Source organism: Sardina pilchardus, chromosome 21, assembly GCF_963854185.1.
Source record: "Sardina pilchardus chromosome 21, fSarPil1.1, whole genome shotgun sequence".
NCBI classification, from domain to species: Eukaryota; Metazoa; Chordata; class Actinopteri; order Clupeiformes; family Clupeidae; genus Sardina; species Sardina pilchardus.
In genome coordinates this window covers 12,718,777-12,731,488 of record NC_085014.1, presented here as the reverse complement: position 1 = coordinate 12,731,488, position 12,712 = coordinate 12,718,777, and the positions used below count along the sequence as shown (strand labels likewise).

General features: G+C 44.0%; 1 protein-coding gene across 1 annotated transcript in view; it reads right to left on the bottom strand.

Annotated features, from left to right (window-relative positions):
* The window catches only part of atp7a (ATPase copper transporting alpha), a 28,375-nt gene that overhangs the window by 14,082 nt on the left and 1,581 nt on the right, over positions 1-12,712 (bottom strand). Inside the window, exons 2-12 of the mRNA XM_062524006.1 lie at positions 12,527-12,645; positions 10,274-10,796; positions 9,270-10,040; positions 6,379-6,612; positions 5,665-5,828; positions 5,077-5,238; positions 4,856-4,932; positions 3,772-3,994; positions 2,355-2,588; positions 1,322-1,413; positions 741-868 (exon numbers count right to left, since the gene is read on the bottom strand). Coding sequence (XP_062379990.1) covers positions 741-868; positions 1,322-1,413; positions 2,355-2,588; positions 3,772-3,994; positions 4,856-4,932; positions 5,077-5,238; positions 5,665-5,828; positions 6,379-6,612; positions 9,270-10,040; positions 10,274-10,796; positions 12,527-12,640 — 2,722 coding nt within the window. The 5' untranslated portion in view covers positions 12,641-12,645. The remainder of the gene's footprint in view (positions 1-740; positions 869-1,321; positions 1,414-2,354; positions 2,589-3,771; positions 3,995-4,855; positions 4,933-5,076; positions 5,239-5,664; positions 5,829-6,378; positions 6,613-9,269; positions 10,041-10,273; positions 10,797-12,526; positions 12,646-12,712) is intronic.

Sequence of the window (12,712 nt, the reverse complement as noted above, 5' to 3'; positions counted from 1 at the left end):
TGTGTCATGTTCTTGGTAGAGCAAAGGTCCAGGACAAGCAAAGAGAGACCGACTGTGCCATTGTATCCCTTTCTCACTGTGACACACACACGCAGACGCACGCAGACGCACGCGCACGCACGCACGCACGCACGCACACACACACGCACACACACACACACACACACTCTGGCAGGGCCCCTTTCATGTCCTTTGTGAAAAAAACTCCCAACAAAAATGTCTTGATGCCTATGATTACCTCTGCAAGACAGACAATAGTGCTCTGCCTGAAGCCACAGCTTAGAATAGCACTGCCGGTGCATATGGTCTGGAAAAAGGCCATAATCATCTGCACTGGAGGCAGGTGCTCTGCAGAGTGGCCTCTTCTGGTCTGAACCAGAGACACTCAACAGAATAAGCCCCTATACTGGCCTGACTTCCTGGCTACTTTATAGGGGTTTTTTCCCCCAGACTTTGCAAACATACAAACATGCATGCAATACACACAAACACACACCACTGTAATATGAAACGTGTATGAGGACAAAGCATAATTGCATACATTTTAACCAAAAAAAAACAAATAAAACCTCATTTAGCTTTCTCCAATTTAAAACAATTCTTCAAATTTTAAAAATAACTTCTGCTAGCAACTACACTTTTTTCGTGAAGACATTGACACAAAACCACTGGAGGTGACCGTCTCAAACCTCGGTTTAAACCCTTTTGGCAACATAATCTGGACAAATCTGATAAGCCACCTGTGATGAGTGATTCATCGGCCATGGAGTGGCCTTCGATGACGCGGCCGTCCACCGGGAACTTCCCCCCTGGCACCACCTTCACCACGTCCCCTCTCTGGACCAGCTCCACGTCCACCTGCTCCTCACTAGACAGAGAGAGAGGGGGAGGGAGAGGGGGAGAGGAGAGATGGAGAGAGGGAGGGAAGGAGACCGAGAGAGAGATGCAGTTACAAAAAGAGATCACACAGAAGTGGGAAACATGAAAGGCCACGAGACATGGATGCAAACAGACAGACAGATAGACAGTATCCACGCATGTACTGTGTTCACTGTTCACACAATGTTTAGACTGTATCAAATCCGAGTGTGAAAATAATTTGTCCTATCTGATCACAGTGTACAGATAGTTTGGCTATATGTGGTACTTTACAAATCTATTTCATCTCCCCTTATTTAAGCCCCCCCTCTCTCACACTACCTACTGTTATTACCTACCCTCCTTATTGCAACTGTGGCACAAGAATTTCATTATACTGCAAGGTATATATGACAATAAAAAAAACTTGAACTTGAGAAGTGGCCAAATGATGGCAGCCTACCTTATCACTGACATGTCGGCATTCAGACTCACTACAGTGGCCTCTGTGGCCTGCAGGGACATCAGCTTGGACAGGGCCTCGGAGGTCTTACTCTGGGCAGGGACGAGAAGTTCACAACACTTTCACTCTTTTGCCTTTTTACACACCTAGACATAAAGCTAGTTTTCAAGTAGAAATGTGAAGGGCTTCTTAACTTGGATGTATGTATGTATGTATGTATGTATGTACGTACATGTACTGTATGTATGTATGTATGTATGTATTTATGTATGTGTATGTGCATATAGGTGTATGTGTGCACATGTGCATATATTTAGATCCTGATATCCTGATAAAAGCGGTGTGTATATAGTTTCTGTATGTGGTGTTATGGTATGGCAATTTTAAAAAATCCAATAAATATAATTTTCAAAAAACAAAAAGAAATATGAAGGGCTATCACAGTAATTTCCCGCATATGAGCCGCATTGTGTATAAGCCAGAGGACACCGTTTTATGCAAGTTAAAAGAAACAAAACCATATTAACACCATATTAACTGCCGCCCTGTATTAACCTCATAGCTGAAGACATTTTGCAAAATCAATGTATAAGCCGCGGCTAATAGTCGGGAGATTATAGTAGAGCATGCAGACGTTGATGCGCCATTTAATTCAATTGTGTACAGTAACCCCACTGTCTTACACTAGTCAAGTCAAGTCATTTTTATTTGTATAGCGCATTTAAGATGCACAGAGTGCAACCCTAGGCAGTAGCACTTAAAACTCTCAGCTTAGTCAACAAGTACATCTTTTCACTTTGCTTACTGTATACTATTTTGTCATATTGAAGAAATGAAGTGGTAAGAGAAATTACTGACCAGTCCACACATTTGTGCAAAAACAAAGAAAGAACTCTTTCTCTAGCACTATCCCTTGAGCTCGACACAACCTCTGTCTGTACAGTAAAGTGTGAATCATAAACAGATTGACAATGAAACAGATAAACAGATTGACAGCGCAATTATAAGCAATGACGCAGGTAACACTGTTTACCTTAGCAATCTGCTCCAGCCACCTGCCGAGAGAAATAAACACAAACAGCATAGGGGGCGTATCGAAGAAGGTGATGGGGTTGACCCTTGCCCTCTCCCCCATGGCAACCAGCAGGATGATCAGAGAGTAGGTGAAGGCTATGGAGGTTGCCAGGACGATGAGAACATCCATGTTGGCCGTCTTATGCTTTAGGGCTTTGTAGGCCTGGATGTAGAAGTAGCGGCCGCCGATGAACTGTGGAGAGAGTCGGAAAGGTTTACGGAATTGATCTCTAATCGATACATGATTACGTTAAAAATTTAACACAAAACATGACCCAATGAAATCGATTAATTGATCTGTTCCGATGGGGTTGGAGGGGTGGGTGGGGTCATGATTTTCTTGACTTAAAACAAGACAGACTGGGGTTTTTAATGAAAGCACATCTTCCAGGAACTAAGCACTCACTGGCCCAAGGGCAGGCAGAGTAAACGCCGTTCTAATGGATCCGTGATTACATTTCCCATGCCCTGCTGAATGTCATAGTCCCCCAGGTGCTTGTGTCCCTTATGACATTCTTATCTGTCATGTGAGGGGAACCAACACCTTACTGGAGATTTAAACCCTCATGGAAGGCATAAGACGGAGTGCAACAAAAATCAATCAATTTACACTAAGTCTGCCTCTGTCTTTAGCATGACACGACAATGTGTTCATCCATTTGTTTTTCTGTGTGTGCACGCTTCGCATTCGCTCTAGAATAGAAGCTGTCATGTAGGTCCAACTTTGTGACGAAAAATGATGCCCAGTTCAAAGGGTGAAAAACACACTTCCTGTTTTGTTACTGGCTGCAATCCACCCGCAAAGCCCTGCCCGGAATAAACAGATACTGATTCTAATGGAATTCTGTCGCTAACAATAGACGGACATCAGGCAGGCGACTGAAAAAAATGCTTCTGCTGTAAATTCCCAGTTAGTCCATTGTTCTGGTGTTTGGTTTACATTAGGGTTGTTTACATTTGAGGTCAACGGCCTCACGACACCTCTACCTTCTCTGTTTCTGAAGCACATGGCTGATTCCCTCGGAATAGAGCATGCGTGAGTCCAAGCCACTTTATTAGTTTTTCATTTACCTATTTTTCCTATTTCTTTCCTATTTGCTTTGAAGCAAATATACCAAATATATTGGAAAAAAAGGGCTGGATTAGAATTGCATACAAACACACACAAGTGCCCCCAACTGAATGGGCACACATACACTCAAGTGACCCCACACACACAAGTGCACACACACACACACACACACACAAGTGTGCACACACACACACACACACACACACACACACACACACACACACACACACACACACACACACACACACACACACACACACACACACACACACACACACACACACACACACACACACACACACACCTGCACGGGCACGCAGAAGAGGAAGGAGAGCAGGTTCATGATGGACAGGCCGGGCATCAGTTGGCGCTCCAGGACCATGTGCTCGTGCGCGGCCTGCCGCTCCTCTGCCGTGGCGTTGTGGTGGTGCGCCGAGCTGATCTGCTGGTCCATCACGATCATGTACATCATCATGCCCATAACGGGCACGCAGAAGAACAGGCTCACCAGGAACGACCGCCTCCACCTAAGACAGCAAGGCAAGGGGGGCATTCATTCACACATCGCTTCACATGGGACCAAAGTTCAAGCCAAACCTAAATAGCACAAAATGTCTTTTTAAAAAGGTCATAACACGTATATTGGCCGGGTTTCCCAAAATCGTTAAGAAGCTCTTAAGTCCTAAGAACTTCTTAGGAGCGTTCTTAGAACATTCTTACAACGCTCCTAAGAAGTTCTTAGCACTTAAGAGCTTCTTAACAATTTTGGGAAACCCAGCCATTATCATCTTTATTGCAACTTTGATCTGACAAATATGAATCTTCTGCTTTTTGATATAATTGTGGTGTGAGTTAGTGTTACACATACTGCCTGATAAAGTTCAAGGGATACGTTTCTTTTAAACAAAAAGTAAATGTAACAGAAGAAAATGCTTAATGAGTTAACAGCTGAGGTGTAAAAAATTTTATCAGATAAAATGTGGGGATGCAATGATGTATTGCCAAACTGCTGTATTGGCCCAGATCGACCTTGTTGACTGATATCAGCTATGGGAAAATGTATATGACATGTACCAATGGAAGTGGCTGATGTTTATCTGTTGTGTTGCATCAATTCTGCACGAAGCAAATGTTGCGCTATGGAGGCCTGAAAGACCTGACAATTGTTTCCACCCAACGATAACTAACAACAAAAACTAAGCAAGCCAACAAAGACAAAAAATATACATTAGCATTGATATCGGCTTAGAATTTCACAATCCGTGCCTCCCTGATAGAATGTACACATTTTACACACAAACACATATTTCTTAATAGATTGTTTTATCACAATTACAATAACAGAGGGTTCATTAAATGCATGCAGAGGGTGTGAAGTGCTGACTTACTGCTGTATCTCCTGACTGTGATCCAGGTGATTAGCAGTGCGATCCCTCTTCACTAGTGATGCTTCAAAACCCAAATTCTGTTAAAAAATAATAGTAATCATTTCAAAATACAAAGAATGACGTGACAATCCTAACCTGCCTTTGACAAAAGATCAAACATCAACATAAAAAATAATAATAATAAAAAAAAACAATTATACAAATAAACCTTGATTGCTCACCTCAATCAGCCTGATGACATCACGGGGTCCCGTTACCTCCGGGTCATACTTGATGTGGGCTTTGTTGGTTGCCAGGGCAACGGAGGCGTAAACGACGCCCTTCTGTTTCATGAGGTTGGACTCAATCTTGTGCACACAAGAGGCACACGTCATTCCTCGCACCTGTCACAGAGACAGTGGGGTAAAGGTTCAGACAGTGCCAGGGCGCTTTGCGCAAGGTGACCAGGCTGGTTTCCCCGCCATCTATTCGAGGCACATAAACCAGTCCAACAACTGCTATTCTTGTTATTTTTAAGCCTGCCTGTTGGATAACAGTACTTGTGTTTGACACTCTGACAGGCAGATTGAACAAATGCATGCAAGGCACAAAAGAGGAGAATGCTATTTAACCAGTCTGGTAGTTTGTGATAATTACTCAGTGACCATTTCCACAACAACTAGATGTTCAACAAATGCAATGGATTTTACAAAGTTTGTTCTTTCATTTTGAACTATTAAAACATTACGGAGGATCATTCAACACACACACACACACACACATTTTTACAGTTTAATCGCATGTCTTTCATGGCCCCCACCCCTACTCACCACCAGCTCCAGCGAGCCGTCCGAGCCGTCGTAGTTCTCCATCACCGAGGCGCTGAAGCCCAGCTCCCTGATGCACTCGGCGATCTTCAGCGGGTCGATGACGCTGGGGTTGAAGCGCACCTCTGCTTTGCTGGCCATCAGAGCCACCAGCACAGAGTGCACTCCTATACACAGGCGAGAGAGCAGTTAGCAAAGTCATTTTAGTAAGAGAAACCAACGCACACCAGTGGTTTTCTACGAGGTGCTGGTCGCAGGATGCGTAGTTGTAGATAAACTGGAGAAGACCCCGCACACTCTTTTTCAGATGATAGTAATTTATTAAAACAACTTTTCGGCGTGAAGCCTTTTTCCAAGTATTTTTGCTGCGCTGTAAGCAAATCATGGCTGAGCATGACCACATAGTTCAGCTGATGGTCTGATTTTACTTTAACGTCCCCAGTTTTAATGCAGTTGGGCCATCAATTAACAACAAGCATACCATTTGCTGACACAACCGGAGTTATGGTTGTGATTATGGTCAGTCTTGGGCTGTCAACAAGTCAGCAATTGGCTAACAATCAGCCTCACGGGAGCTACATCACCAAATCCACTGATGGAACTATTCAAGCCATTTTAGGGCCTTGAAGAAGTGCAAGCGATTTGACAAATGTATCCGTCAAAAAGGCCAAAAGGACATGCTTTTTCTTTTTTTTTTTTGGTCACTGAGGAAACTACCGTGCTCATTTTTGAGGTTCCTTTCGATGTTGGCCACGCAGGACGCGCAGGTCATCCCCCCGACCTGGATGAAGCATTTGGAGTACGTCTGGGCGGTTCCGTTGGCGGGGCCTAGCTCCGAGTCCTCCTCCGTCTCCCTCTCCTTTCCGCTCACGGAGGACGGAGACAGGGCCTGGCTGCGCAAGGACGGAGGGCTGCTTGAGCTGGCTGGCCTGGGCACCAGGGAATTGGTCTCTGTCAAGTAGAAAAAGGCCTGTTGTGTAACTGACATTTAAAGCAACACTAAAGCATTTTTTACTCGCTAATAACAATGACAATAACAATAACAAAAGCAAATAACAATGTCCACAGACAAAGTAGAGTATGTTGTATGATGTATTGCGACATCGAAGCAAATCAAATTTGTAGTTTCTTATGTCTCCGCTACAGTTCCGCTACCCAATCTGGTAAACTTACATATCGTGCGATTATAGCCGATACGATAGGAATGCAGAAGTGTCATTCACCCTGTTACAAGTTGATAAACCACTGACATGATTTTGGAAACATTATTTTAAGGTACAAAAAGGGTCATTCCACCTCAATTCAACAAATGCCTTCTGCTTGACCATCTCAGATTTCCTTCAAAATTTTACCACCTGAAGAGTAACCATTTAAACTGACTTAGCCAAAATATTAGACTGGTATACCTAATACATCCAGAGAAAAACGTTTTTGAACATGGTACCCCCCTTCTGATTTTTGGCACATTGGCGCCCTCATCTAAATCTGCAGCAACGTTCAGATGTCATTATCTCAAAAAGTGTTCAAGCTAAAGACTTCAAATTTTCTGTGAATAATGATTGCTACCTATAGATTCCACATAGTCATTTGTAGGCCGTATGTATTGATACTGACTGTGTTTCAATCTTGTGAAATCAGAAGAAAAATGGCAGATTTTTTTCAACCCCCACATTGGGTGCTCCATTACACAATTTGTAAACAAAATGTTTGACAAATGGTTATATCTCTCTACAGAAGTGTTTAAGCTGTCTTTGAAAAAGTAATTAAGAGGTGTCTATATTGCTTTTTTGTTGGAAGTATTGTAACACAAAACTGAAAAATAATCAATTTGGATGATATTGTATCTCCCCATTACAGAGGTATGACACGCTATACCAATGAATTGAACACATCTCCAGAAAGAGTATGGAATGGGCTTTCAGACTGTGAAATTTCAAGATGGTATTATGGCTGCAGTTATTAAAAAACATTTTTTTAAATATTGGTCTATTACAACAATTAGCGTTGCTTTTTTGTGCTATTATTTAATGATTTCATAATCCTTGTCTTATTCCTAAGTATCAGATGTTTATGTCTCATACTGTTAAACATTTATATTTTCATTTACTTGCTGAGTGATGAACTAATAAAATATTTCCTGTATTTCCGAAATAAATTGCTGCTGTCACTATTTAATGCCACTAGATGTCACTGTTCATGGATATCAGCAATGTGTTGTTATAGTAGACCAATATTTCAAAAATAACATTTCAATAACCATAGCCATAATACCATCTTGAAATTTCACAGTCTGAAAGCCCATTTCATACTCTTTCTGGAGATGTGTTCACTTCATTGGAATAGCTTGTCATACCTCTGTAATGGGGAGATACAATATTATCCAAATTGATTGTTTTTCAGTTTTGTGTTACAATACTTCCAACAAAAAAGCAATATAGACACCTCTTCATTACTTTTTCAAAGACAGCTTAAACACTTCTGTGGAGAGACATAACCATTTGCCAAACATTTTGTTTACAAATTGTGTAATGGGGCACCGAATGTGGGGGTGTGAAAGAAATCTGCAATTTTTCTTCTGATTTCACAAGATTGAACCACAGTCAGTGTCAACACATACGACTTAGGAATGAATATGTGGAATCTATAGGTAGCAATCATTATTCACAGAAAATTTGAAGTCTTAAGCTTGAACACTTTTTGAGATAATGACATCTGAACTTTGCTGCAGATTTAGATGAGGGCGCCAATGTGCCAAAAATCAGAAGGGGGGTACCATGTTCAAAAATATTTTTCTCTGGATGTATTAGGTATACCGATCTAATATTTTGGCTAAGTTAGTTTAAATGGTTACTCTTTAGATGGTAAAAGTTTGAAGCAAATCTGAGATGGTCAAGCAGAAATTTTCTCTAAAATCCGTTGAATTGAGGTGGAATGACCCAAAAACTCTTTAGGGTTGCTTTAGTGAAGCCTCGCTGACCGGGATGTGCACTTCTGCTTTTGGGAGGCTGTCAATCAATCAGCAATGTCAATCAATAGGAGAGACATGAGCTCGAGGAAACTTCAATGAACTCATTTCGAAAGAGTCTGTTACAGGAAACTGTATATGACATAACGACTAGGCAGGAATGTAAGATCAGGACAAAGTCCAGCCAAACTCATCGAGCTTCATAAACGCTTGCTGTGAATCATCAGATACTAAAATTAGCACAATGTTCTTCCCTATTTATTTGACATCATTGACCAGCTTTCACCAATAGGGCTCGGGATCATGACGTGAAAACAGGCACAGCCATATTGGCAGCCTCACTCCTTAGTTTACTATGGATTACTATGGATTTACTCCCACCTATTAGTGTGTTCCTGTTACTTAGATTTTGCCTTCTTGGTCGTATGTTGCTGTGTAGTGGGGTGTAACAGCGCAGCCCACGATCGCAAGAGGAAAAGAATCGCTAAAACTATATTTCTGCTTCTTTTCTTCTGCATCTGAATGAATGGATATTACGTTCGGTGCGCTACCAACATGGCGGCAATATTCCTAGAGTGCAAGGCGTGTGCCCGAGCCCTATTCAAGTCGCAAAACAATTTACAATTTAAATAAATTGAATTACCTGGCAAGAAGGCATCAAAGCCCATGTCTTCTATGGCTTCCCTTATCTCCTCCGGTGACGTCACCAGTGGGTCATACTCAAAGGTGCCCTGGTGTTCGGCCAGCGACACCTTGGCCGACCTCACCCCTTTCTTCTGCGAGATCACGCCCTCGATGCTCTGCACGCAGGAATTGCAAGTCATGCCCTCGATATGGACCGCCGCCACAGCCACCAAGGGCTGGAGGAAGCTAGCGTCCGGGGAAGAGAGAGGGTGCTGGGGCTGGTGGAGGCTGACCTCCTGTGGGGACAGTGGGGCAGGGGGTGGAGGGGAGGTGGACACGGAGCCGGAGGGGGTCGGCCTCGGGTCTCCGTTGACCGGTTGAGTTCGGAACTTGCCGGGCGGTAGGGCCTCGATGGCCTGCTGTAGTGCCGCCACTGTAACCACTCTGGGGTCATGCTGGATGGTGGCCTGTTCCGTCTCCAGGGAAACGACCACTGAGCTGACGCCAAGCAGCTTGCCGATGGTGTCCTGGATGTTGGTCACACAAGACTGGCAGTGCATCCCCGTGACCTTCAGCAGGTTGGTGACCTCTGCAGGCTGGGCCACAGTGCCCCCTTCAGGCACGGTGGCACTCACCAAGCGCTCCATTTCAGTAGCAGACAGCTGCAATGGCCGAGGCTTTGACTTGACAAAAGCCTTGAAGCCAGCTACGGCTATCTGGCTGATGATCTCATCCACTGTGATGAGGTATGGCAGGTACAGTACTGTGGCCTCTTGGGACTCCAGAGACACTGAAACAGACAAATGATTAAAAAAATTACAGAAACATTTAAGAACAATTGCCTAATTATCTTTATTCCCTATTGTATGTGGCACACAAGAGATACACAAGCAAACTGGAAAATAAAATAGTTTAATGTCAGAATTAGTTGCATTACACACTTCAGAAGAGAAACCAACCAGACAACAAGTCCATGTATGTTGTTTTGTCTCATGTAGAAAACAAAAAACTGGCCAGTTTTACCTCTGATCTTTTCAACTCCTTTGAGTTTGCCGATCTTCCCTTCGATGGTGGTGGTGCAGGAGAGACACACCATGCCCTCCACGCGCATCCGCACCAGCTCCGCTCCCGAGGCGCGCCCCGGCCCATCCGGAGGGGGGCTGAGGGGGGACAGGGGGGACGTTGCGGAGTCTGGACTGGGTGCGGTCGCCACGGCGGGTGACGCCAGCTTGCTCAGCACCCCTCCGAGCTGCTCCGTGCCGGTGAGGGAGGGCACGTACGTGACCGAGATCCCCAGATCGTCGCCGGCCTCCTCGGCGCACAGCACGCCCCGGAGCTGGGACAGCGCCGCCAGCGCCTCCTGAAGCGAGTCCGCGGGGACGCCCGTGATGGGGAAAGTCTGTGTCTCCGTGGCAACAGGTGTTACTTCGCCATCAGCCGCTGGGATGCACTCGAAACCCATGTCGTCGATAGCTTCCGCCAGGGACTCGGGGCTCTGCGATGCGTGGTCAAACACCACCGTGGCATTCTTTAGCTCTAGTGACACCTGTGGATTGTGACAAGAGACGTCATATTGATCCAGTCCATTTTAGAACTGTACAATCAATACTACTGAACAACACTGGAAATTCCCTTGTGTCCACATAAGCAAATAACTCTGCAGCTACGAGAGCATATGGAGCTTTTAAAAGTTGTGACACACACTATAAACCGAATCTTGCACAATGGATTTTATGAACACTGTTGTGACACATCTACATTATAGGTCAGAACCACTGACGTTCTGGGAACAGAATGAACCCTTTGCTCTCTGCGTCACGTTCTCTCTCTCACACACAGAGAGAGAGAGAGAGAGAGAGAGAGAGAGAGAATGAGAGAACTTGTGATTTAACCATAGCATCACCTGACCTTTGAGCACAAAGCTACAAGTCAGGCCCTCAGTGGAAAAGCCTTCCTTCTTTTCTGAGGTTTACCCAACTAAGTGGGGGCTTTAACATCTCAGTGTAAAAATGCTCCTCCTCTAGTCATTTCAAGTCACTTTCTACAACGAAACTAGTCCACAATACCAAACTGCACCACTCAACCACCCTCAGACGTTTAATAGCATTTGGGATGTCAAAATCAATCTACCCAGCACACTGCATGCCCAGTGCTAAAAAGGCCAAGCCTCAATCAGATGTAGACTATTACATTATCTCCTTGTTCAACCCTTGCCTAGGGGCTTAGCTGCACAGCAAGGGAAAGGGCATGCCAAATTAACAAACAATATGAGGACATCTCAGGGCTGAACACATGAATGTTTTTCCTCAATTACCCCACTGCCCCGAGGGGTAGAGGGTAATAACACTCCTTATCTGTCTTTATAGCTCGGAGATCTATAAAGTGTTCCTGAAGTAACGTGCTGCATTGGCACCATGCTCTATGACACGTCGCCATGGTACCTGCTCGTTAACATCACCCGTGAGGCCATGGACCACAGCCGGTGGAGTTTTCACTGAAAATGCAGCCTAGACTATAGAAATTGCTGCTTGTTTGTGTTTTAAAATCAAATTTACTATGCTACGACCTAGAGACAATAGCTTTGTCTGTATGACACAAGAACAGGCTAACAAGGCTAAAAATATTCAATGGCTCTAAGCTACTTGTCGACTGATTGCTAGAAAAAACAGAGGGGTGAATGAGAGAATGAACAATGGTGGCCTGAGGGTTATATGCTCTCCTGTCCCAACGCAATACAACACAATTCATTTCAGAGGACTGTGTTAGCCCTCAGCTTTTCAGTGACCAAGGTGCACATACTGTATGTTTTTCAGTGCTTTTTACATATGCTTATCAAAACACACTGCAAATCAATTAATATGACAATGTCTACTGGCATTTATCAAAATAATTCCCTTCATGCGTTAAAGGGACACTTCACCGATTAGCATTAAGCTTTGTATCTTTAGAAAACCAGTCATGTTTTTGAATGGTCGTGCATCATTCCCTCAGTTTGCCTTGAGATAGGAGAAATACGGATTTCAATTAAACCCATGAATAGGACTTCCTGCTTTCAATGATGTAAAAATCATCATTTTACATCATTGAAAGCAGGAAGTCCAACATTGAAATCTGTATTTCTCCCATCTCAAGGCAAACTGAGGGAATGATGCACGAGCATTCAAAAACATGACTGGTTTTCTAAAGACACAAAGCTTAATGCTAATCGGTGAAGTGTGTCCCTTTAAGGACGGTTACCTCTTTTAGAAAAAAAAAAAAATGCAACGAGGCCATTACCTGAATGTTGATTACCCCAGGAAGACCCCCGATCCGTTGCTCAATGGAGTGGACACAGGACCCACACGTCATGCCCTCCACCCCGAGGGTGACGCTTTTCACGTCTGTCTTCATTGTGCCTGGGGGTGAGCACCACAGAAATTAATATGTTGTATGAATTTAATGAAGCTATCGGCTTAGCCCTTC